Source organism: Chrysochloris asiatica, unplaced genomic scaffold, assembly GCF_000296735.1.
Source record: "Chrysochloris asiatica unplaced genomic scaffold, ChrAsi1.0 scaffold00010, whole genome shotgun sequence".
NCBI classification, from domain to species: Eukaryota; Metazoa; Chordata; class Mammalia; order Afrosoricida; family Chrysochloridae; genus Chrysochloris; species Chrysochloris asiatica.
Genome location: NW_006408528.1, coordinates 14,511,629 through 14,539,111, shown reverse-complemented (window position 1 = coordinate 14,539,111; position 27,483 = coordinate 14,511,629). Strand labels below are relative to the sequence as shown.

The following is a 27,483-nucleotide window of genomic DNA, read 5'->3' as shown; positions in this document are numbered from 1 at the left end:
AATAATTTAAACCACCAAAGGGCACATTCATAATAATTTAAACCACCAAAGGGCACATTCATAATAATTTAAACCACCAAAGGGCACATTCTGCAAGCCTGTCTCCTGGCCGCCAGCTCTCAGTCCTCTCTTTACATGCATCTAGAGTCCTCAGCTGCTCTCTCTCTCCATGTCCACATCTCTGCCTCCAACTCTGGTGTCGCTGCTTCTCTGGATAAGATCCCGCATTCTGCCTGTGCTCTTCTCCCTTGATGGTCCTAGGGTCCTCTGTTTCTGGACTGTAAGATTTAACTACTCCCCCATTTTTGTTTTTACAAAACTTCTATCTTTACAATTGTGACAGTCAAAATTAGTTATGGTAACAATTACTCACTATTGAATCACAAGAATCTTTTCCTCATCTCTTTTCACCAGACCCATGTAGACAAGATGAAAACTATTCAGTGGGGACTCTATCTTTCCCTGCACACTCTTAAACTAAACTCCCTCTTGAAACCATGTAAGCCAGTCACTTCGTGCCTTTATCGCCCCCTCATTTTAGTTAGCAATGCCTAAGTTGCCCGTCCCTCTCTACCCTGTATACAGAGGGAATAGGATGGATACTTGGTGTGAAGACTCCTTCCCTCTCTGTTGGTATTTTGAGCTACTACATCCATGAGTAAGGAGCTCTGGTAGTGTACTGGTTACGAATTGGACTGCTAATCTCACAGTCAGCTATTCGAAACTGCTAGCTGTTCTGTGGGAGAAAGATGAGGCTTTCTGTTCCTGTGAAGATTTACAACCTTGGAAACCCTGTACAGAGTCGCTATGAGTCGGAACTGACTCCACGGCATATAACAGCACATCCATGAGTGTAGGTCAAGTTCATCAAATAGTAGCAGTTTACCTTCGTTTACTGTATCAGAAATTGTTTTTTTTTAATCTTCCTCCAGTTGAGTTCTGATTAGCAAGCCATTGAGGCTAGGTCAAATGGGTGCTATCTGTAAGTTTGGGTGTTTTTGTGCGTCTCCCCTTGCTTCATATCAGATGGATGCTTTACTCTTAGCTCTAGCCCTCCATGACTATGTCCTTGTCCATTGACTTAGGTGTCCCCAGATCTGACCACACTTTGGACCAACTAGCCCTTCTTCTTCTCTCTCTTATCTCCAAGTCAATGGGAGTCTATGGAACGTGGTTGAACTCAGCCCATTTCTTCATTGCTGCCTTTCCTCCTCTTGTACTTCCTAGTAGACCAATGTGGTCCCTTTGAGTTTCAGTCTTAGAGGGGGGTACAGTCATAGATTTTGAAAGTACTTTTAATAAAACTAAATTTTGTTTGATTTTATATTTAGAATATTCTATATACAATTTATATTACCATGCTTATATTAACTCTTAATACATTAAGATATAGAATAATTTTAACCATAAATAACAAAAATAAAATACAGATTTATAATAATTTTATAAATACACTAAAGGCCCCCCTTTTTTTAGTAGAGACATTGAAGAAACCATTACACTTACCTTTGAATGAATTTAGATATATTTATTTTTTCCCCAACTCAAAATATTCCTTAAAAGAATGTTGACCAGTTTTGAATTGCTCATTATGCCAAGGTTTCTTGCTTTTTTGAATGAATCTTCAGCTTCAGTGTGAAGTGAATTTCTGGACCCCACCTGATAGTGGAGAGGAACCTAGCGATGATGGCTCAGTTCTCAGCTGAGCCTCCTGGAGCCCCAGAGTCTAATGGAGTTCTGGTGCTTCTAAAGCATTCACCCTCTTTCTTTTTTTCTTCATTTGTATCTAGTAATTTTACTTATTGAGGTAGAAATAGGGACTAAAAGGATGATGATGAGAGGTGAGACCTGGGGACTCTTGGGCCCAGAGTCAGTGGCGTGGCCATGGAGGGCTTGAGTGGAGAGTGGAGCTACCAGCTGATGGGAAGAGAGGGCATGGGCATAAGAACACCCACACTTGTAGATAGTACCCATGTGACCTGGACCAGATGACTAGATGATCAGAGCTCAACCAGGAAAAGAAAGAAGAGGACAAAAAAAAAAAGAGAGAGTTGATACAATCTGGTAATCTTGACCTATACCTACGGATGCAGTGACTCAAAAGAAGGAACAAATCCTTACAGCAAGAAACATTCCCACCCCTTCCACACACAGAGTGGGCAGAGATGGGCAACTTGGACATTGGATACCCAAATGGGGAGGGGAGGACTACAAAGGCAAGAAGTGACTGGCTTACAAGCTTTCAAGAGGGAACCTAGAGCTAGGGGGCATGGAGGAAGGCAGAATCTCCAGTGAGTACTGTCCAATCTGTCTAGGCGGAGCTGATGAAATGAAATACAGATGGGTAACTCGTGATACTGTAGTGAATAATGGTTATCAGGACTGATTGTGAGGGTTGGAAGTGCAAAAGTAGGTGTTTTATAGCAAGGAAGGGAGCAATTATTTCTCCAGTCTAGGAGCGGAGGTCTCTAGGACCATCAACGGAGAAGAGCCGAGAGCGGGACCCTACCTAGAGAACCAGAGATCCCTGAGATGGAGACAGAGACGATGACGTGGACTGATGAAGCGACTGGGGACTTTGGATCCAGAGAGGGAGAGGGGGGGGGGGGGGGAGAGGGGGGAAGGGAGGGGGGGTTTCTAGGATATACCCTTTGGTAGGTTGATTATGCATGAAGGGGATTGGAACCATGGCAATGAAATGATATACGATGGAATTAATGTGGGACTGAAGTTCTCTCATGTAAACATGTAACTATCATATAATTCACAATAAAACATTAAAGAAAAAAAGATGATGAACTTTCACCAAATTTGATACAGTAGACATTTATTGAATACATGCTTAGCGTCAGCTCTGAGTTCAGTCACAGATGTTCCTAATGTTGTTACTGTTTATTTAGTGCCTTAAGAGTTGGCTTAGACTCAGAGTGACCCTATATAGTGTTTCCAAGGAACAGTGGTGGATTTGAACCATAAATTTTGTAGTTAGCAGTCCAGTACTAACCCTACAGTGTCACACCAGGACTCCAGTGCTGTAAGTAGAATGTTGTGAGCATTAGGAGGAAAATTAGCAGGAAAGGCCCCCCAGAGAAGATGCCATTTGAATTTGGCCTGGAAGGAGAGGTAGATGGACATTTACGAGTGAGAAAAGGAGAAAGGTGTATTCTAGCTCCTCTAAACAGAGAGTGAAAAGAATCAAACCTAATACATTTCAACTCAGGACAACCCATTTGTGTAGACTATAACTGTTCTGTGGGGTTTACAAAGGAGGTCTGGTAGCGTAGTGGTTACGAATTGGGCTGCTAATCTCAAGGTCAGCAGTTTGAAACTACCAGCTGTTCTGCAGGAGAAAAATGAGGCTTTCTGCTCCTGTAAAGACTGACAGCCTTGGAAACCCTGTGCAGTGTCGCTATGAGTCGGAAGCGACTCCACGGCATACCACCACCATCATGGGGTTTCCAAGGCCATGGACTTTCTGAATAAGCTCCCAGGCCTTTCTTCTCAGGTACTTCCGGTAGGTTCAAATTGCCTTTTTGTTAGTAATCTAGTGCTTAACCTGTGCCTCCCCTAGACCTGGGCACAGAAACAGAGGGTGTGAACGTCTGTTGTTTGAGGGCTGCACAGATTCAGCTGACTAAAATGCAGGCATGAAAAATGAACTGAAAGTTTATTGTTCATGTCAGATTGCTAAGGGTCTTACTGTCCCAAGGTTTTTTTTTGTTTTTTTGTGTTGTTTTAATGGGAAGCCACCAAAGGTTTTAAAGCAGGGGATTATTATAATTTCATACCTGCTTAATTTAGGAGTGGCAAACTCAAATGTGTTTAGGGGACTAATCATGTCACATAAATGTGAAGCTGCCCAGTGCAAGACAGCACAGAATGGTAGGGCACAGTGGGACTTGAGAGTACTTACATTGCCTAAAGCTTTTAAATACAAGCTACTGAAAGATACTGCGCCTGGTCAACCAGACAGAATATTGACCAAATGCAGTCTGAAGTTAGATCCTGGCTCAAATAACCATCCCTGACAACTGTCTGGAGGATAATAAGCAGTGTTGATGGTTGTTGTCAAGTAAGTGGATAAATGGACTAAATCTGGAGATGGATATGTATTGCATGTGGAATTGCATTAAGAAGCAGTTATGATAATTTAAGAATAAATGGTAATGCTTGACACAGAATTGAGTAGAAGCATAGCTAGATATGGTGACCCCATGTATTACAGAGTAGAACTGCTCCATAGGGTTTTCTTGGCTGTTATCTTTACAGAAGATTGCCAGACCTTTCTTCTGTGGTGCTGCTGGATTGGTTCATACCACCAACCTTTCAGTTATTGTTGTTGTTAAATGCTGTTGAGTTCGTTCTGACTCATAGTGACCCTGTATAGGGTTTCCAAGGAACAGCTGGTGGGTTTGACTGTTGACCCTGTGGTTTGCAGTTCAGTACCGATCCACGGCACCACACTAGGAGACAAGTGCAAACTGGTTTTGTTATCAGGGTCACCATGAGTCAGAATCAACTCAACAGCAGTGTGTGTGGTTTGGATATATTTTTGATATGAGGATACTGACATGGTAGAGTCATCAGCATTTGCCATGTATAAGTATATGAATATATAATGAGTCTGTGCAGCCCTCAAACAACAGACTTTCACACCCTGTTCCTGAGTATGGGTCTCAGGGTGGCACAAGGTTAAAACACAGTATATATACATATATATATATATATATATTGTTGTATTGTTGTTAAGTGTTGTCGAGTCAATTCTGACCCATGGCAACTTGTGTAGGGTTTCCAAGGAGTGACTGGTGAGCTTGAACCACCGACTGTGTAGTCCAGCGCATTAATCTACAGTGCCACACCGACTCCGTATATATATGTGTAAATGCATATTACACATAATAGTTTTAAATATTGATAAAGTTCTTAGATATGTATCATTAGAAGTACATCGTAAAATTGCTGTAATTTTAGAAATAAACTTTTTACCATTTTGATGTATAGTTAGGTTCATTTGTTTCATTTTGTTTCTGGTTTTAAGGAATTACTTTCTCCTAATCTTTTGATTTAAATTTTCAATTACAAAAAAAATGTATGTAACATAATGGCTCCAATTAAAAATATGAAACAATATACTTCAGAGAAGACTATCTTCTATCCTTATTACTGCCGCTCACGTCCCTTCCTCTGCACAAAGGTAGCTTTTTTTTTTTTTTCTTTAAGAAACTAATTTTGGGTTCTTTCAGTTTTCATTTTGAAATTGTAATTTTATTTTACACATATGTAGATGAAATGTCTTTTAAATTACAGTAGAATCTGCAGTACAGAAGTACTTCCAAATGGCTGCTGTAGGACCAGTTGTAAGATTGATTGCTCATTCTGCCTGTCGTTGAATTTGTTGAACTGTATGTACCGAGCATGTATTTATTTAGCACCTTGTATGTCCATTTTAATGATAGATATGTCTAACTCTGTTTTATTTAATAGTGAACTGAATTCAAAGCTGCAAGATACCTTAGAACAAATTGAGGTAAGAAGAATCACATTGTAAGTTAAACAACTTTTTCTTTTCAGATTTCTTTGAATGGCATAAGTATACCTTAATTTTGGCTTTCATATTATCATTATTATGGTGTGGGTGGTGCTGTGGGTCAATTTGCTGGGCCAAGTCAGTTTGATCTGCAAGGTCAATGGTTCAAGCTCATCAGCTGCTCTTCGGAAACCCTATACAGGGTCGCTATGGGGTGGAACTGACTTGACGGCACTTAACAACGAGTCAGAACTGACTTGACAGACAGAACTTAACAGCAGCATTATCGCTGTCAGTGTTTCAAGCTTTTAAAATTATTTTAATGTTCTTAATGGTCAAGTTAATGTTAATCTACTTGTAAACTTAATAATACTTTTGGAGTCATGGGATCTGAAAACAGTATTTTAAAGTTGCAGCATTTCCAGAAAATCCTGAAATTGTTAGTCATAGTTGTGTCTTCCTTCTCTGAATTATCACTGAATTATTTTTCCTGTATTCTCTTTTGGTGATCAGCTGGTTTTCCTTTTTAGTTCAGTCAGGATTTACTTAAGAATACTTATTAGCTTGATAAAAGCCTTCCTAAATTCCCAGACCTCATAATAATATCTCATAGTTCATCAAGAGGATAGAAATCAGAAAGAAGGTAAGTCATGAACTTGAAGCTTTACTCTTCTGTTTCCATACGAGTGCTTATGCACACGTAAAAATGCACACACAGCTTGGCTCTTTCCTTGGCAGTCTTTGCAAAGTCGGTTATTAAGTTTACAAACATGATAAGAATAATTTTCTTCTGGGATTTTATCTTACTGTTTTCCTGATCAGAGGACTTAGAAAGAAAAAGCTGGATTTTCAAATGACCTCTTATGCAGGTAGTTCATGGTCATGTATACAGCTGCTTGTTCATTATAAAAAGAAAAAGCCAATATATTTGAAAATCATAAAAACAACTGCTTTAAAATCTCATAAGAAATCATTATAAAAAGGCTGGTCTTATTGGCTAGAAAGAGTGGAGGAGACTGAAACTATGGCCCTCAACTACACTTCAGGTCTGGAAAAGAACCTCACCCTCCTAGCCCCATTTTCAGTCAAGCAGTAGATAGGTATATGGGGAGACAACACTAGTAATGTATGGTCACCATGGAATGGTCTGTCATTCAAGATCAAAAGGGCAGCATTTCCCTGAGGTCAAAGTTGAGAAGGGATGGTAAGCAGGGTGAAATGGACATAGGAACTACAGGGAGGAAGCCAGCTGACTGCTGTTCCATGGAGGGGATTGCAGTCATCGAGATGAAACAAAGTGTATGATTTGTTTAATAGAAAACCAATGATCTTTTCTGTAAACCTTCACTCAATTTAGAGTAAGAAATTAAGAAAGAAAAAAAATATATAGTTAGTATGACTTAGGAGCTAAGTATTTAATTTTTATAAATAACTTTTAAATCAATACAGATTGTTGTTGTTGTTAAGTGCCGTCGAATTGGTTTCAACCCATAGCCACCCTGTATAGGGTTTCCGAGGGTTTCATTTGATATAAGCTATAGTGTAAAATGGAGTCCTGGTGTGGTGCTGTGGGCTAATGCGTCAGATTGCCTGTGGGCTAATGCGTCAGATTGCGAAGTCGTTTGAACTGCAGGGTCGGTGGTTCAAGCTCACCAGCAGCTCTTTGGAAACCCTATATAGGATCACTATGGGTCAGAATCGACTCGACAGCACTTAACAATAAAAACAACATAGTGTAAAATAGCTTATCAAATGAAACATTAGATTTAAACAATGAAAGGCAAATGTATTCATACCAAAATAGTACTTTATAATCTGTATTGGGAGTCCAGGTCTGGCGTTGTGGGTTAATGCGCCAGACTGCAAAGTGGTTTGAACTTCAAGGTTAGCAGTTCAAGCTCACCAGCTGCTCCTTGGAAACCCTATTCAGGGTCGCTATGGGTCGGGAACGACTCGACATCACTTAACAACAACAATATAGTGTAAAATATGCTATAAGTGTAAGAAATTGAACTTTGAAGACAGTATGAAAAAAGGAATGTAAACTGCCTCATCAATAATTTCATTGACATTAATTATGGGCTTAAATTATACTGTTTCAGCTGTATTAGACAAAATAAAACATTAAAGTTAAAAATAAATCTCATAAGCAAACAGTCCTCTATGTATTTCTCATTAGGGCTTTGTAGAACTTTCTATGGAAGCTCATTTCTTCACTCTTAATGTTGTTGTTAAGTGCCGTCAAGTCAGTTCCAACTCATAGTGACCCTGTATACGGTTTCTGAAGAGTGACTGGTGGGTTTTAACTGTCGACCTTGAGGCTAGCAGTCCAGTGTTTATCTTACTGCGCCACTTCAGAATTCACTCTTATTATGCAGTATTATTTTATACTTATATATAGAAAATCAGTATTTTTAAATGAAATTTTTGAAATAGAAATTCATAATGTTAATAAATTTATTTATAAAAGTGTTTGTCTTTTAAGATCAGTGTTTTCTTTTTTTTGAGAATTATTTCCCAGTGACTACAGAGGATTGTTTTATTTGTTCTCAATAGTCCCACAAATGTAGTTTGTATAATTTTAAGATGTTAGCTTGTGCTCCAGGGAACATAAAGTTAAGTTAAAAAAAATTCTTAAAGAATATATACTCATTTTGCGTGTCCCTTCAGGCTCTTAGCTTGGGATTTTAGAAACTGAAATGGTAATAATACCTCAGTAACTCGATTATACCCACTAAAACACACAGCTGTTGAGTGAATTTTGATGCATAGTGACCTTATGCATGGGGTTTCTGAAACTAACTGTATAGGAGCAGACAACCTTATCTTTCTCCTGCAGATCAGCTGATAGGTTTGAACTACTGATCGTGCAGTTAGCAGCCCAACTCCTAACCCACAGCACCACCAGGGCTCCAGGACTTGCTTACAGTTGCTTATGGTTGCTAATAAATAATAAATAGCACATGAATGATCATTTATTTATCAGCTTCCCTAAATTTATCTTTCATTGCCAAATTCAGCATGATACTAATGTATTTAGATATTGAAAGTGAGAAATTACTCCTAATATATTCTTCTCCTTGCCCTGGACATTTCCTTAAGCACTTCTGCCTTCTCTTTTAATTATACAGGAACAACTGGATGTAGCTCTTTCTAAAATCTGCAAGAATTTTGACATTAACCATTATACCAAGGTTCAACAAGCTTATCGACTCCTTGGAAAAACGCAGGTTAGTTTTGAAAAGATGTTTGCTATTTACTTAATCAGAAATCTGTTGATCTTTGTTGTTGTTGTTAAGTGCTGTCGAGTTGTTTCTAACTCATAGTGACCTGTATAGGGTCTCCAAGGAGCATCTGGTGGGTTTGAACCACCAATGTTGTGGTTAGTAGTACAGTGTTTATCCTACAGTGTCACATCAGGAAGATTGCTTAAATCTGAATATTACCAATCAGTATCCTTGTTGGATTCCATTTAGTCATAAATTATGTTTTTATGCTTGTTAAGAGGCATTATGTAATTGTCCCATGTGTTTATAGAATTTTGTTTTGAAATATGTTGTTAAGTGCTGTCTCATACATTTTATTCACAGTGACCCTGTATAGCGTTTCTGAGGAGCAACTGGTGGGTTTGAACCACCAACCTTGTAATTAGCAGTGCAGTGGTTAGCCTATATCGTTAAACTAGGATATGTAGTGTTTCTTACATTCAGTATTTTCACAGTTTTTGTAGACTTTTAAAAAAGTATATTATAAAATAATTGAACATATATAGAATCTTGTATCTTAGCTCTTGGTTCTGTATCAGGGTTCTTAATTTGAAGCTCTGTGGGTTCCTAGACATGCCAGAATGCTGTTCAAAATGGTTTATAAACTGTTGTACATTGTGTAATTGTATATGTAAAAACAGGTCCATTGCATTTATGAGGTTTTTCAAAGGCTCTTCTGTGCATACTACTCTCATAGTGCGTGGTTTTACATATTCTAGCTGTTCACATATTCTTATTGTTCACGGAAGGGTTCCTTGAAAAGACTTGAAGCATGTGCAGTGGTTAGAAGGCTAATTATATCTTCTGTTGTACACATTTATATATGTCTCTGCACAACATTTTGACATGGTAGATATGTCTTCTTCCTTTAAACGTTTCCCTCTACAAATAACTTCAAATATAAGAACCAGTACAGAGCCAGTGGCTATGAGGTGGAGGTTTCTATGTCCACTCTCTGACACTGGCCACTCTCCCTCCCCTCTACTTTCCCTCCCCACTCCCCCATTTCAGTTTGGAAATCTCCCTGCAACACCTGCCAGAGCTCATGAACAGTGGTTTTTTAAGGAACAGGTATGACTAGTGATCTGGAGCAGGAAGCATTCAGGCAGAGGTTCCCTTTCTATCGCAGGACGGCTCTCTCACTCCTTGTGACCTTGTAAGCCTCCTCTTAGCTCTCTGACTTCTCTGGATCCTGACATCTGTTACTGCTGGCTCTGCTGCTGGGCCCCTTCAAGGCCTCTTGTTTTCTTCAGTGTTACAGCTTTGGCTGTGTAACAGTGCTTTTAAGCCATTCTTTGCCTCTTCTCTCTCTCTTCATTTTTCTTTTCTTTCTCTGCTTCTGTCTGCTAGTTCACTTCCCTGCTGCGTTCTGTCTACAAAACCTTTGTGTGGCTGGCTGCTTCTGTTAAAAACTCCTTGTCAGTTTCAAGACATGACTGTCCCACATCCCGCCATGGCCATGAGCTGACCAGCCCTCCTTAATCCCATTTTAGTAGGCAACTTCATTTGCATAGTAGGTTACAAACACTTCATTTACATAGTTTCCTGTCACTTTATTTGCATACTATGTTGACCAATCCCTGCAAGGTGCATACCAATTATAGGGCAGACTGCAAAAAATCATCATGTTTATAACTTACTCAAAAAGTCAGTCAACCTGGACAGAAGTTACAAACACTGAGCAAAGGTGACTGTTAGGACTTTGTTCTTGTGTTAAGTGTCATTGAGTTGGGCTCATAGAGACCCTGCATAGGGTTTCCGATGAATAGTTCGTGGGTTTGAACCGCTGACTGTAGTTAGCAGTCCAGTACTTACTCTGCAGGACTCCACTTTTAGGGATTAGGGGGAAAAATCAAGGAACTTTATGGCAAAAGGCCATAACAAGATCATTTCACTATATCTTCCATTATCATATTTATTAATTTTCAGTTCTAAAGCAATATGTAGAAAAAAATACAAGAAGGAAGGCATTTGGCAGTTTTGAGGGACTTATTTAAAGATCTTTGAAAATGCCATTATACTTCTGATTTCCCCCTAAAAGATCCATAATAAGATTCATTAATTTTTATTATATTTATTGTTCTAGGCGCCTGGTTATAGACCCTCATGTATCTCATATTTTAGTCAGACATAGATATTAGAAATGTAAATGAATATGTTGATTGGTTGTTGTTGTTAGATGCTGTCAAATCTGTTCCAGCATGTAGCAAGCCTAGTACAACAGATCGAAACACTTCCCAGTCCTGCATCATCCTCATAATTGTTGTTAATAAATGAGCTCATTGTTGCTTCCCCTGTGTCATTCTATCTTGTTGTGGGTATTCCTGTTCTTCACTGACCCTCCATTTTACCAAGCATGATGTCCTTCTCCAGGGAATGGTCCTTTCTGATAACATGTCCAAAGAATGAAAACCAAACTCCTTCCTTCTAAGGCGCGTTCTGCCTGTACATCTCCCAAGACAGATTTATATGGTTTTCTGACAGTCCATGATACTTGCAGTATTTTTTGCCAACATCATAATTCAAATGTATCGATTATTTTATGGTCTTCCTTGTTCAATATCTAACTTTAACATGCATATGTTGTTGTTAAGTGCTGTCAATTTGATTCTGACCCACAGCAACCCTGTGTAGGGTTTCCGAGGAGCAGCTGGTGAGCTTGAACTGCTAATCTTTTGGTTCAAACCAACTTTTTAGTACAGCACATCAATCCACAGCACCACACCAGAACTCCAAGATGATTGAAAATATCACAGCTAGGGTGAAAGTTGCACCTTAGTCCCTAAACTGACTTCTTTGATCTTTAACACTTTAGAGAGGTCTTTTGCAGCAGATTTGCCTAATGCAATATGTCATTTTATTTCTTGACTGCTACACTTATTGATGCTATTTATTGGTCCAGTTGTGAAGATTTTAATTTTCTTTACGTTGAGGTGAAAACTATAGTCTTGGATCTTCATCAGTATTTTAAGTCTTCTGCACTTACAGTAGGAAAGGTTGTGTTGTCTGCATATTGCAGGTTATTAATGAGTCTCCCTCTAGTCCTGATTCCACGTTATTAATATACTCCAGCTTCTCTGATTATTTGATCAGAATACAGATTGAATAAATATGGTGAAAGACTACAGCCCTGATGCACACCTTTCCTGATATGAAATAGTTCGGTATCCCCTGTTTGAGTGGTTCCCTGTTAGTTTATGTCCAAGTTCCTAATGGGCACAATCAGTATTCTGGAATGCCTATTCTTTGTATTATTATCCATGGTTTGTTATGAGCCACACAGTTGAATTCCTTTGCATAGTCAGTAAAGTACAAGTAAATATCTTCCTGGTATTCTTTGCTGTTAGTCAAGATACATCTGATGTTACTAATGCTATTCCTTTTTCATGTCTTCTTCTGAATCTGGCTTGATTTTCTGGCAACTCTCTGCTGATTTACTGTTGCAATCACTTTTGAATTATCTGCCACAGAAGTTTACTTGCATGAGATGTTAATTACATTGTTAGATAATATCAATATTCCGTTGAGTCACCTTTCTTTGGAATGGGCACAAATATGGATCTCTTCCAAATGATTGGTCAGGTAGCTGTCTTCCAAATGATATAGATGAGTGAGGACCTCCAGTGCTTCATCAGTTTGTTGCAACATTTCAATTTGTATTCCATCAATTCCTGGAGCCTTGTTTTTCACCAATGCCTTCAGTGCAAGCTGGACTTCTTCCTTTAATACTATCATGTGCTACTTTTTGAAATGGTTGCGCATCGACCAGTTCTTTTGGGTGCAGTGACTCTCGTATATTCCTTTCATCTTCTTTTGATGCTCCCTGTGTCATTTAATTTTTCCCTCATAGAGTTTCAGTATTGCAAATTGAGGCTTGAATTTTTTCTTCAGTTCCTTCAGCCTGAGAAATGCTGAGCATGTTCTGTTTACTTTTGATTTTCTAACTACCGGTCTTTTGCACATTTCATAGTACTTTACTTTGTCTTCTTAAGCTACCTTTGAAATTTTCTGTTTAGCTCTTTTACTTCCTCATTTTTTTCAGTTGCTTTAGCTTCTCTATACTCAAGAGCAAGTTTCACAGTCTCTTCTGATGTCCATTTTGGTCTTTTCTTTCTTTTTTTGGTAACAAGTACTAAAAATATAAGTCAGGGCTAGAAGATAGAGGATGGGAAGTACTGATTTATATGGGTGTGTCAGTAAAGTCTTCTTTGAGAAGACGACGCTGAGAAGTGCCCTACATGATGAAAAGGAATAGTATCTGGGGACAGTGGAAGTCCTGAGATGTGTGATTGGGCATGACGGGGTTGAGATTGATCCTGAAAGGTACACAATCAAAAGTTCAGAGCAACAGGGCAGTGTTAGTGATTCAGACATGCCTTCACCAATATGTTTTGGTTAATTGAAAGATTGTTTGTAAATAACCCACATTGCAATTGTAATTCTGTGAATAACAGTGATCTTCTTCCTGGTAGCTATAGTTGGAGTCCTAAGGAGCTCTGATAGCATAGTGGTTACGAGTCGGGTTGCCAACCTCAAGGTCAGCAGTTCGAAACTACCAGCAGTTCTGTTGGAGAAAGATGAGGCGTTCTGCTCCTGTAAAGATTTATAGCCTCAGAAACCCTGTGCAGGGTCATTATGAGTCGGAGCCGACTCCACGGTACTTAACAACAACAACAACATAGTTGGAGTCCTAGTGTAGCAGTGTATGACAAGCACTGAACTTTTAACTACAAGGTTGGCAGTTCAAATCCACCAGCCTCTCCCTAGAAACCCTTTGTAGGGTTGCTGCGAGTCGGAATCTGCTAGACTCTGAGTTGGAATCAACTTGATGACACTTAAACAGCGTTGTTGGTGATGTTTCCCTGGTCTTTTTACATTTACTTACATTAATAATGTGAAATTACTTTGTATTGTTTTCTTTCCACAGACAGCAATGGATCAGCTTCACATGCACTTCACGCAGGCCATTCACAACACTGTGTTCCAGGTGGTTCTCGGTTACGTGGAACTCTGTGCAGGAAACACAGATACAAAATTCCAGAAGCTGCAGTATAAGGATCTCTGTACAGTATGTGGGATTTAATTACTGGTCACATGTCTCTTCACATTTTAAAATTTATATTCCATTCTTCTTAGCATTTACTATTTTAAAACACTACTGAAATTTAAAAATATATATATTTGTGTAAATTTTTTTCTTCCAGTTGTGCTCCTTTACTCATAGAGGAGGAAACGGAGTTCTCAGTCACACAGTTGACGAGAGGTGATGAAATGGAAGAGAGTCATGAAGTGCAGTTAGTTACGTGTATAGGAGAAGTGTCACAAAAAATGAATCAAGATTTAAAACACTCTAACTTAATAAGTCTAAACCAGCTACCTTGTCATTATTCAGCTTTTGTTAATCAGGTAATCAGTTCAGCTCAGGAAGGATAAATAAGGAGTTTTCTAGCTAGTTGTGTTGGGTGCTATTGAGCCAATTCTAACAACCTGGTTATTGTTGTTGTTGTTAAGTGCTGTTGAGTCCATTCCGACCCATAGTGACCCTATATAGGGTTTCCAAGGAGCAGCTCGTGCATAACCTGGTAAGGACACATTAATTATGATCAGAGGATGAGCAGGCTAATTTCAAGCAGCCTCAAGTGTCAGAGTGGTCAGTGTAGTTGTTTAAGCTTGCTAAGGAAGGCAAAACTGTATTTTTATGCAGAGGCTGCAGCTTCTGAGTTGGATCTTGAAGGATTCCAACAAGTAGAATGTATATGGGGGTCCAGCAATGTGGAGTAGCTTGGGAGTAGAGAGCACAGAGCAGGTGAAGGGGACAGTACGTTGTCCAGCTTGCTTTATCTGGATTTCAGTTTGGTGATTTGGTTGTTTATAAATGCCTCCTGGAACCAATGAGTGCATGTGGACACTTTGGACTGTTGTTTTCTGACTAACCAGCCTTACCTGTCTTGAGTGGAACTAGGGAGTTTTCTATACCCCCCGACACCGATTCAGGTGTGGTGAGGTCTCTGCTGTGAAATTCTAAGAACCTTTGATACAACCAAGATAAGACTGCTGTGAGATTAATTTTTTTAAGAAGTTTTTCTGGGAGTGAGTGGTGAAAGAGTCAACCCATTTTTAAAATGTTGCATACAGTTACTAGCAGATAGAAAAAAATGGTTTACTGATAGAAAGCCTTTCTTGAAACCTGCCAAGAAACCTAATATTGATAGTGTTCTTTATTTAAGTACTATGTTGGTGTGTTGATGGTCTCAGACAGCAGAAGGGGCCAGAAGCATTTTATCACTTGAAACCTTGAAAGAGAATTATATTATAATTAGACATACTTTGCTTGTATTGTAGTAGCAAGTGCTTAACTGATTAGTGCAGTTTACCAGCAATGAGGAAAGCCTGAGGATGGTGGTAAAGAAGCGCTTTCTGTGTCGTATACAAGTTAAAGGTGGTGGTGAAGTTGGGTCGACCCATAGCCACCCTGCATGAGGTTTCCAAGGAATGGCTGGTGGGTTTGAACCACCAACCTTGCAATTAGTAGTCCAGTACTTATTCTACAACATAACACCAGGACTCCAAGTTAAAGGGTACTAGTTACATACTTCCAAGTTGAGGTCATTTACTTGTGCATTTATGTGAACTGGTAAACATACATTTAGTATTAATGATATCATTTTGATCAATGAGAGTGATTATTTTTTATTCATGAGATACTTGAGTCTTTAAATTATGAATGAACCCAGTGTGGTACAAGGAAAGTTTTGCCACAAGTCTATGAATATTTTTATCTATGGAGAGTCAGTTTTTTTATACTTCGGAGATGTTCTAGTTTATTTGCTTTAGTAGCATTTGAGGTTCACGAGACAGGAAGTAATATGTGTGAAGAATGCCCTTGTTGTGGTGTTAACGTGCTGTTGGGTTGGTTCTAACTCTTAGTGATCCTATGCATAACAATGAAACACTGCCCGGTCCTCTGCCCGCCCCACAGTCGTTAGGCTTGAGTCCATTGCTGCTGCCACTGTGTCAGTCCATCTCGTTGGGGTCTTCCTCTTCTTCACTTACTCTCCACTTTCACAAGCATGATGCCTGTCTCCAGGGACTGGTCTCTCCTTAATATGTCTGAAGTATGAGAGACAAAGTTTTGTCATCCTGACTTCTAAGGAATATTCTTCCCTAGAAAGTCACAGAGTTGGACCCCAAACAATGACCATTCATTTGAGTGCTCTTTCCACTGACCAGTGCTACCTGTCTGGTTTCTAATGGTTAGAAAGTACTTATAATAATCATCTTCTGTACAGCTTGGCACTTGTAAATGTAGTTAGGGACTGGATAGACTATGGAATGTGGCCCAATTGGTTATTTGGGTCGAGCTTTCAGTCCCTGAGAGAGGTGTTTTCATTCCTTGGACCAGTGCTGTTTTCAGCTGCAGGACAAGCGGGGATCTTTCCAGCAGCTTCTGGTGATGTGTGCTCACAGTGCAGCAGCATTTATCTAAGGATTTCAAGAACCCTTTGCTATTTTTTCAAAACCATCTGTCAGTGAAGGGTTGTGAGGATGCTAAAACATCTGTTCCCTTTATGCTTGTCAGGATGTGATTAGAGTGCTAAATGTACTCGTGAAACAAGAATAAAATAATATTTCTAGGATGTTCCTAGAATTTTTGTTTTGATACTTTGACATAATAATCATCTTCCTAAAATTTTATAGGGATTTGGTAACAGAGATTTCTGTTGGGTATAAAAATAAGTTATATGATGAGAATTAAGAGACCAAGTCTAACATCTCCCTTTTTAATCTCTACCTTTCCACTTTCAAAAGATGATGTGTTTCCATTATATACTTCAAGGTGAGAAAGGCTACTTAAAGTTCATTTTTTGTTTTATCCTGATCTTTGAAAATGACCCCTAGATTCTTAATAAAATTTTCTGTGTCTAGTCAGGAGTTAGAGGTTGCTGGTATTAATAAGTTGATGTAATCACTTTTGTTTTGTCCCCAGGTAGGTTGGTTAATAGTTGACATGGAAAGTGGCAAATGTTACTCTGAACGATGAGGTGATGGATAGTGATGAGATAGGGAATCAGATTTGTGGATTTTGTGCAAGTTTTAATCAAGATTGGATTAAGTGCATAGGAGCCTATTTTGATGTTTGAATTGTGAAGCGTGGTGGAAAAGCTATGTTGAGCTTTTTGGGTTATAACATCCAGATTTGTGAATCTTTTCTGAATTCTGTCCCCTGGGATATTTATTACCTTTTATGATCACCATAGTTATTAGATGTGTATGTTTGTCTGTGCAGAGGTTATGGAGTTAATTTTTATTTCTTTTTTTTTTTTAGTTATAATTTTCCTTCTTTTTTGAAATTTTTTTTACATATTTCTAAAAGACTATTCCTCTTTTTCTCATTTCCCCTCACCTCAGAACCTTCACAGAATAATTTTCAGTCAAAGAATGCCAGTGTAAAATAGTTCTGGAACACACAAATATTTAGTAATTAATCTAATTCCCATCTAATCTTAATTAAAAAAGAAAACAAAAACATTTTAACAGGTTGTTTTGTTTGGGGGATGTTTTCCTTTGAATATTTTCTAAACTGATTAATTCAAGAGTTTCATAGTTGTTACTGAGATGTGATAACGGTCACAAAGGTCTAGAGTTACAATGTGGTAAAACCCAGCAGCCTGTCTGCTGGAGAAAGAGGAGAATGTCTGCTCCTGTAAAGATTTACAATCTCAGAAACCCTAAGGAATAGTTAGTTCTGCTCTGTCTATGGGGATAGTATGAGTGAGAATTGACTTGTTTTGCAGTGGGTATTGGTGTACACTTCTGATTCCTGTGGGTATGGGTGTATACTTTTGATTCCTGTGGGTATGGGTGTACACATCTGATTCCTGTGGGTATGGGTGTACACTACGTAAGCAGATCTTCAGGCCTTTTTTTCTGAGGTACTTTTGGGTATATTCCAACTGCCAACCTTTTTGTTACTTGTAGCATACTTAACTGTTTGTGCTGCCCAGGAGGCCCCTTTAATTGGAACTTTTCACTTTTAACAAAAGTATTAGCACTAGTAGGTTGCCATTTTAGGTGTTTTGTTGTTGTTAGGTGCCGTTGAGTTTATTCTGACACATGGAGATACTGTGTAGGGTTTCCTAGGAGCAACTGGTAAGTTTGAACCTCCAACCTTGTGGTCAGCAGTCCAGTGCTTATCGGACATCTCGGTAATCAATAAATTAATTAAGCCAGTAATGAGGTAGACAAGCCCACATCTTGCTAACACTTTTGTTAAAGGTGAGAAGTTGTGGAAATGGTGCCGGCTGGGACCAGGAACTTTCAGTTCATTGTTTAGGCCTCTTCCCATTTTGTTGTGCAGGTGTGAAGAAGTGATACCTGAGTGTATGTGGTCTGGGTGTTAATATGGACCCTCAGGATCTCATCTTGACCTTGTCTTTTGATTTTAGATTTAGTATCCAACTATTTGTTGATTTGTATGTTTCCTTGAATCGCCTTAGTCATGGTTTGCCCATCTCTGTCTAATAAAAATCTGTTTAAAATTTGAAGGTGATTTCTATGCAGTAATGTGATAACCAACCCAAGCCATTGCTACTGAGTAGATTCCAACTCACAGCAACCCTATGGGACAGCGTATAACTCCTGCTCTTTAGGGTTCCAAGACTGTGAATCTTTATAGAAGTAGGCTTCTACTTCTTTCTCCCACAGAGCAGCTAGTGAGTTCAAACCACCAACCTTTTGGTAGGCAGTTGAAGGCTTTAACCACTGTGCCACCAGGGTACCAGTGAGAGAATACTAGTTGCTAATAATTCCGCTATGATGAGGTGTTAAAAGCATGAGAGACATTCCTCGCTGGGAGACATGACATCACCACTGGGCTCCATATTACAGCTAAGTGTGGTTTTTGGAGTCCAGCTCTAAAATGAAATGGCACTTTTACTTATTGCCAGCGTGCCCCTCAGGTACAGGGATGAGCACATCTGCTCTTAAATGGAATGATTTACCCCCTTGCCTTTATTCCTTACTTTCAAGGTATTTAGTAATGGATTTCTACATTCCTTTCTACTTTAGAATATATACCTAGGGAAGAATCTTACTTGGCGGTGCTTAGTATATGTTATACTATACAGTTATTGAGTTTGTATGAATGAACCTATTTGAAAAAAATAAAATTTGCATTATTTTATTATTATTACTATTATTTGTAGTATTATTGTCTCCTCATTGGGGAGATTTAGGTATACACAGCTGAATTACTAGATCTGTGAATTACTTAGTTTAGAAAGAAAAGAGCCTGTTATTACATGCTGCATAGTTTCAACTTAAAAAAAAAAAGTTTCATGGATGTGTTCTGTGTGTATTTTTGTCAAATCCATTAAGCTTTAGCAAATCTCTATGAGGTAACATAATAAAGGACCTCCTTTTCTCCAAAAAATAGACAAATAATGTAGCAAGACAGTAGTAGGGTGGAGTACAGAAGGTAGCAGTCCTAAGATTCAATTTTCTGGTTTGTTAAACTGTGACAAGTATAATAGAAATTAATTGGTGGACTATAACACAATTATTTGTATAGTGTTCATTTTTCTTTGGGAAATACTGCTTTCCTCTTATCTACTGAAAAGACTGTGGGACTATAATTAGATTAAATTTATTTGCATAATATAAATATACATTTATGTAAAGTTGAGTTTATGAAAGTTAGAAACACTGAGTTTTGTAAGACTCCTTTTATTCAGGTGAACAATTGTTGAGTTGTATCCCAGAACTTTTAGTGAATTTGGTATTTCTTTGCCTATTGTCTCTTAGCATTTCCTGACCCTGGATGTTGTATCTGCTTGTATTACATGTGTCTGTGTGTGTTTGTGTGGTATAATGAATGTCAGGTGTAATGCTGGTTATAGTCAAACCAAACCAAAGAAAAAAAAATCAAGACCGGTTTATGGTTGTTGTTGACAAGTGCCATTGAGTCCTTTCTGACCTGTAATGACCCTGTATTGGGTTTCCAAGGACTGGCTGTTGAACTTGAACCACCGACCTTGCAGTTCAAGCTGACTTTGCAGTCCAGAGGATTACCCACAATGCCACACTACGACTAGGACTCTTGTGTATGGTAAAGATAGCAATTATAAAAGTAAACATGAAAAATTATACCAAATTATAAATATGCCCAACATTTTATATTGATCTCTTTATTTTTTTTAACTTTAAGGAGTTCTTTATAATTTTATGTATTGTGAAAAATATCCCCAATTTATTATTTGCTTATGTTAATTTTTTTATTTTTGGCCATACAAAATTTGTAAACATTTTTATACCCAAACCCACTGCTGTTGAGAGGATTCCAAATCATAGCAAGCCTGTAGGACAGAGTGAAACTGCTCTTGAGGGTTTCTGAAACGATAAATCTTTATGGGAATAGACAACTTCATTATTCTCCCTTGGATTGGCGGGTGGGCTTAAATCACCAACTTTTAACTAGCATTCCAGCACTTAGCTCACTGCACCACCAGGGCTCCTTAAAATTTTATATGATTTAGATAACTTTAAGTGGCCTTGGTGGCACAGTGGTTAAAGTTCTCAGCTGCTAATCCAGAGGTGGGCGGTTAGAATCCACTAGCTAGTCAGTGTGAGAGAGAAAGGGTACAGTCAGTCCACTGACAAGTGGCAGGCTCGTCTGCTTCCATAAAGATTGACGCCTTGGACACCTTATAGGGCAGCTCCATCCTTCCCACAGGGTCCCTATGATTTGGAATTGACTGGGCGGCAGTGGGTGGGATGAAGTTAAATTTACCAATTTTTGCTTTTACTACTTCTGATTTTTAGTCACAATTAGATAAGCTTTCTTTTATACCAAGGTTAAAGATAAGTTGACCCTTTTTTTTTTTTTCTTTCTTCTAATATTAATATAGTCCTAGTGTCCTGGTGTTTTGTAGGTTAATGCGCTGGACTGCAAGATTGGTTTGAACCACAAGTTCAGTTTGAACCGCAAGGTCAGTGGTTCAGGCTCATCAATAACCAAATAGAGGGACACTGAATCAGAGCCAAATCAATGGTACTTATCAAAAACAATAGTAGTTTTATTTTTATATTTCTATCCTTGTCTCATTTGGAGTTTATTGTTCCTGATTGTGTGGGGAGTGGGCCTGCTTTTATCTTCTTCTGACTGATTATCCAGTTATCCCAAATTGAGTTATGAAAAAGACTAACTTTGACCCCATGATGTGATGTGAAATACTTCCTCATCACACATGTGATTTTTATATGCAGTTGCATTTATTTCTGGTCTTTTCCATTGGTATCTCAGTAAGTTTGTAAATTAACTTTAGAGAACTGACTTCTTGATGCTGCTCAGGCATCCTAACCAAGGACTAAGAAATATTTTTCCCTTTGTTCAAGTCTAATTTTATGTCTTTAAGGAGTTCTATATATTTTTAATAGAGGTTTTGATCATTTCTATTTATTCCTAAAAATTATATCTTTTTTGGGGGTTGCTACTGTAAATGTACTTTTCTCATCCAGTATGCATCCCTAATAGTTATTTGTTAATAAGAATTCTATTGTTTTTTTAATTTATTTTACTTTATTGGACTCCTGATGGCATAACAGTTAAGGCACTCAGGCTAACTAAAAGGTCAGACCTTTGAACCCAGGGGAGAAAAGAACTGGTGGTCTGCATACTCCCATAACAATCTGCAGCCTTGGACACTCTGTGCTAACGGTTCTCCTCCGTCCTCCAGGGCTTCTTTGAGGTGGAATCCTCTTAATGGCAGCCAGTTTAGTTTCCACCTTTTTTCTAACGTTGCTGAATTATTTTACTATTTAAAAAGTCACAAATATTATGCTAATATAAGCAATTTTTGAAGTCTATTTAAATACCAGATTTTGCTAATATAAGCAGTCTTTTAAAGGCTACCAAAATATAACATTCGTTTTATCATTGATTTTTCTAGGAATTTCCAGGTGTATTATTATGTCATTTGCAGATAAAAAGTTTTATTTCTTCTCTTCCTATTATATGCACCTAATTATTTTCTCTCATCTAATTGCATTGGCAGGCATCTCCAGAACACTGGTAAATAGTAGTAGGCATCCTTGCTTTGAAGGAGCTCTGGTAGCGTAGTGGTTACTAATCGGGCTGCGAACCGCAAGGTCAGCAGTTTGAAACTACCAGTTGCTCCACGGGAGAAAGATGAGGCGTTCTGCTCCCGTAAAGATTTACAGCCTCGGAAACCCTGTACAGGGTCGCTATGGGTCGGAACCGACTCGATGGCACATAACAACAACAACAACAACAATCCTTGCTTTGCTCTTGACTGTAGTGGACATTCCTTAGAGTTTCCTCATGCTAAGAAACTATCCATCCATTCTCCTAAGTTTTTATTACAAATGGATGTTCAACTTGTCAGAGTTTCTTGCAATCTCTGTAGTGTCACTGAGTCAAAATTGACTCAATACTGTGGAGTTGGTTTGGTTTATGGAGATTATTGTTTGGTTTTTCTTCATAAACCAGTTAATATGACATTATATTAATGGATTTGATGAGATTCTTGATGTAAACCTCACTTGAGTGGTCTGACTTCAAGGCTCAATCTCTTTATTTTATCACTTCCTGGCTGAATGTCAGAGATTTGACATGCTTACATGAAAGGGCAGTACGTCATCCAAGGATCCCTGGTGGTGCTGTAGATAAGCGCTGGACTGGTAATCTCAAGGTTGGCAGTTCAAGCTTAGCAGCTGCTCCATGGAAGAAAAGTGAGGCTTTCTACTCCTATAAAGATTTACAGCCTGGGAAACCCTATACAGGGTCGCTATGAGTCAAATTCAACTCGATGGCAGTGGGTTTGGGTTTAAATGACATACATTGTTAAATCAGAGTTTAGAGTAAGAAGCCATTACGGGAAGAAAAAGCTTTTTGAAAGAAAGAATAATATTGTCAGCTGTAGCGTCCTGAACATCAGCCACACCACAGTTATACTTTCTGTAGCTTATTTCTACTGGTTATTTACCTTGAAGGGCTTACTTAAAGCCTTAGCTTCTGTATTATAACAACATGATTAGTTGTATGCGTGGATCATAAATTGAAGAAATACTAGCAAATCTGAAAGTGCAGTGTAAATGCTGCATTCTGCACAAATGGGCACCCTACAAAATAGAATGAAGGTATCACTCTACCTGAAGAGAAAAGGGAAGAGTGACAAATTCTGATAGTTTTTTCAAAGCATAGAAGCAATCCATCAGAGAAATTTGGGACCACATATTGTTTCATAGCCATGTTTAGGTAAAAAATTTTAGAATGTTATTGTCATTTATGAATGTTTTATCTTATGATTTAAAGAATTCAGAGCTTGTCAAAGCTGTTTACTTAATTTACATAAATGAAATAATTTAGTTATAATACCTCCCTCATTTTTGCAAGTTGTGACTTGCGTCCAAGAATGATGATGGAGGCGGGCGCTGGGCTTCCTTATTAGATGGAGGGAGCGAGATGGGAAGAAGGCTTCCTCGTGGTTCTCCTTGGGCTCTGCAGTAGGCCGGTTGGCTGGGCTTTGGGGCACGGAGCGCAAGCAGTACGATGTGGGGGCTACTCGGGACCCTGACCCTTGGGCTGGTGACCACCTTCCACTCCCTCATTCACTGTGGGGAGGAGGAGTGGACTAGACAAAGCTGCTGGTCGTTGGGACACTGGGTTGGCTTAGCTTCCTCAGGATCTTCTTCCCATTAAACAAGAAAAGGAAAAAAAAAACCTCAGAAAACATGGATGCTTTTGAAAAAGTGAGAACAAGATTAGAAACACAGCCACATGAAGAATATGAAATCATCAATGCAGAGTTAACATGGTGGCTTCACGTACTATCAAGAAGGTTGCTGCTTGGTGCGTTCAAAAGATGAAGAAGGCGCACCACGGTTTTTCCTTTTAACATAATCTGATTTTTCAGATTTTGTATTTTTCATAGGAAATTTTATAGTAATTCTTAAAAGCACCTGAAATTACAGAAAACACGATGATGAAGTAGCCTACTTTTTCAAAGAACAGTCAAAATTCAGATATGAAAGCATGATCGTATCAAACCTGAAAATGAAGGATTAAAAAGAAACCTGTGGCAGAGGCGAGAACTGTTCCTGGAGGATGTACCTCTCAGGGGGAGACAGGCGGTCCTAAAATACAGAGCTCTGTGTGGACCTGTGCTGGATAACCCTGTGCAGTGTGGCCTTGATGAAGCCTAGGGGTCCAGCTCTTTGTCACATCCCACCTCCCACCCCACCACTCAGAAGATCCCTACATATACAACACTGACATTTTAGGAAGGGAATTTCCTCCTGTCTCACACGACCATATCAAACCTGAGTCAGTTTATTCTGTTTCTTTTATTCTGTTTATATTCATTGTCTTTAATCTCTTGTTTATGTGTACCCAAATAGTCTGAAATGATACTATGCATGGAAAGTTTTTTCATAAAATAAACATCAGCTATGATCAAGGAAAAAAAATGATGGACTTTGCATGCTTAGAAGCATAGTTTGGAAAATTATCTTAATAGTTGAGAAAGGTTTGCTTTGAGCATTATGGCCTTTATGAACTACTTGTTGTTGTTAAGTGCGTTGAGTTGGTTCTGACCCATAACAACCCTGTATAGGGTTTCCAAGGAACAGCTGATGAGCTTGAACCACCGACCTTGTGGTTCAAACTAACTTTGCAGTCCAGCACATTAAAGCATGCTCTCTCTTTCTAATATGGGATCAAATTGACAATAACAACTTGAAATATTAGATAGGAACCTAAGTGGCCAGTGAGTTATGTGAGTGGGGAAGAAGTAACTCAGGAAAGGAGGGTGAGAATGCTTGTACAACTTAAAGAATATAATCAGTGTCTCTGAGTTGTATGTGTTGAAACTGTTGAATTGGTGTATGTTTTGCTGTGTATTCTTAACAACAAAAAAGCATGTTTGGGGAGTTTACACTGCTGTCTGTGAGAACTCTTGCCAACCCAGTAGTTTTTGTTGATTGATTTACAGAATGTGGGTTGGTATTCCTAATAATTAAAAAGCCATGTTGAAATGGGAGTTACTTGAAAAAAAAAGATTCTCACCATTGCATTTCCTCTTTATAAGTCAGTGGAAGATATTTTCTTTAGTTCTTGGGTGAACTTGTATAATAGTATAAGTCAGTTCTTATTATTCATGGTATTTGTGTTTTCTGCAGCTCCCAGAGATACCGAATTAGTGAACCAACTTTGTTCTACCTCAACTGGGAATTTTTCTGCTGCTCTGCATGTCTGCAAATGACGGCAAAAGCATCAGAATATTTTTAACGAACAGAAAGATTTTGAATATGCAATCTGCAAATAATGAGAATCAACTATATTTCATTTTGATTAACTTAAGATGTTAATTTTAATAATTTGAAAGTTGGTTTTTCTTATTTTGTTTAGCACGTCACACCAGACAGCTATATTCCATGCCTTGCTGACCTCTGCAAAGCACTATGGGAAGTTATGCTTAGCTATTACAGGACTATGGAATGGCATGAAAAGCATGACAATGAGGATACTACTTCAGCTTCTGGTAGGAAATTGTTTCATTTTTTTAAAAATGAGATAAATATATGCTACATTCCTTGGGTAAGGAGAAAAAAAACGGGCCAGCATGGCTTAAGGATTTCATGGACTGCAGTCTTGGTGTGGTATTGTATGATAAGCATTAGACTGTTAACCACAGGCCAGCAGTTCAAACCCACCAACAAGTCCTTGGAAACCCTGTATACTGTTGTTAGGAGTCAGAACTGACTCAATGGCATTTAACAACACGGAAGGCAACAATAATTAAATGCTCACCTACAAGAGTGATTCACATTGTAACGTAACATAAAATAACACAACACAACACATGACACGACACTACACATCATAACACAACACATCACAACACAGCACAATAAGGGCCCCAATACCTTTAGGGATTATTGAGCCAAAGGATTCTTTTAAGTGGAAGGTGGTACTAGTTTCCAGGGGTACATTCCTGTTGGCCTTATTGGGAAAAGAGCTGCTTTATTATTTATTTCAAAGCTAGATATAAACTACATAAAACAGTGCTTTGTCCAAATTTGCTATCAAAATAGTGCTAAATGTTCAATTACAAATTTATTTTCCTAATTTTCAAATTGAATTAATAAAACTAGATTTTAGGAATTGTTTCATTGATATTTTTATTCCTGAATATATGTTGTTGTTAAGTGCTAATTTTCTAAATAAAGATAGTATTTTAAAATATTAATCTTTGAATGGATGATGCAATGTTAAATGACTGCAATAGACAGCTAAGCAGTAGCAAAGAACTCTTTGAGGAATTACTGTACTCACTAGATGTTAGGGGCTGTTGAGTTGGTTCTGACTCATACACAACAGAACAAAACACTGCCCAGTGCTAGCTATTACATACATACATAGATATATGTTGATTACTTAATATATATAATATCTATTTCAAATGGTTATCCTTGAACAGTAGCTGAGATTAAAGCAAGCTGTTTTGAATTCCTCTAACACACAAACATAAGGAGCTCTTGTAGCATTGTGGTTATGAATCAGGCTGTGAACTGCAAGGTCAGCAGTTTGAAGCTACCAGCTGTTCTGCGGGAGAAAGATGATGCTTTCTGCTCCCATAAAGATTTACAGCCTTGGAAACCCTGTACAGGGTCGCTGAGTCAGAAAAGTCTCCACGGCATATAACAACAATAACAATAATATATATATATCGTTATATTAAGTGTTGTTGAGTTGGTTTCAACTCATAGCAACCCTCTATGGGGTTTTCAAATAGTGGCTAGTGAGTTTGAACCACCAACCTTGTGGTTCAAACTGACCTTGCAGTCCAGTTCTTTATCTCGTAGTGCCACACGCTCCGTAGATATATATGTTGTTGTGTGCTGTGGACTCGCTTCCGACTCATAGCGACCCTACACAGGTTTCCAAGGCTGTAAATCTTTACGGGAGTAGATTGCCTCATCTTTCTCCCACGGAACCCCTGGTAGTTTCGAACTGCTGACCTTGTGGCTCGCAGCCCAATTCGTAACCACTACGCTTCCAGAGCTCCTTATAGAGATACATAAGTACATACAAACTTCTAAAATCCATATAAGGTCCGTATTTCAGTTCAAAACATTTTATTGATATGCACTCATCTGAGTCTTGGTTTGGCACTGTAGGATAAGTGCAGGACCACAAGGTCAGTTTGAACCACAAGACTTGTGGTTCAAACTCACCAGTTGTTCCTTGGAAACCCTATACTGGGTCACTGAGTCCGAACCAACTCGACAGCACTTAACAAATATGCATGTGTGTGTGTGGTTCCATGAAAGTTTACCGAATTATCTAGAGGCATGTAGCAGTTAGGACACAGACTGTGTCATCATCATGAAAAACTCTCCTGTCTACTCCATCGTAATCACACCCTGGCAACCACTGATCCTTCACTATGATTTTGTCTCTTTGAGAATGTTGTGTAACTGGAGTCATACTGTGTATGTAACCTATTGGGACTTGAATTTCCAGTCTACATAATGCCTTGAGCTCCATCCAAGGTGCTGTATGTATCAGTAGTTCGGTTCTTTTTATAGCTGAGTTGTGTTCTGTGGTATGGATGTAGTGCATTTTGCTTAATTATTTACTCACTGAAAGCTATTTGGATTGTTTCC

The 27,483-nt window shown here is 38.6% G+C and overlaps 1 protein-coding gene across 1 annotated transcript in view; it reads left to right on the top strand.

Moving 5' to 3' along the window:
• CCDC132 (coiled-coil domain containing 132) overlaps positions 1–27,483 on the top strand; it is a 145,947-nt gene that overhangs the window by 37,416 nt on the left and 81,048 nt on the right. Inside the window, exons 10-13 of the mRNA XM_006834292.1 lie at positions 5,488–5,530; positions 8,662–8,760; positions 13,724–13,864; positions 25,223–25,355. Coding sequence (XP_006834355.1) covers positions 5,488–5,530; positions 8,662–8,760; positions 13,724–13,864; positions 25,223–25,355 — 416 coding nt within the window. The remainder of the gene's footprint in view (positions 1–5,487; positions 5,531–8,661; positions 8,761–13,723; positions 13,865–25,222; positions 25,356–27,483) is intronic.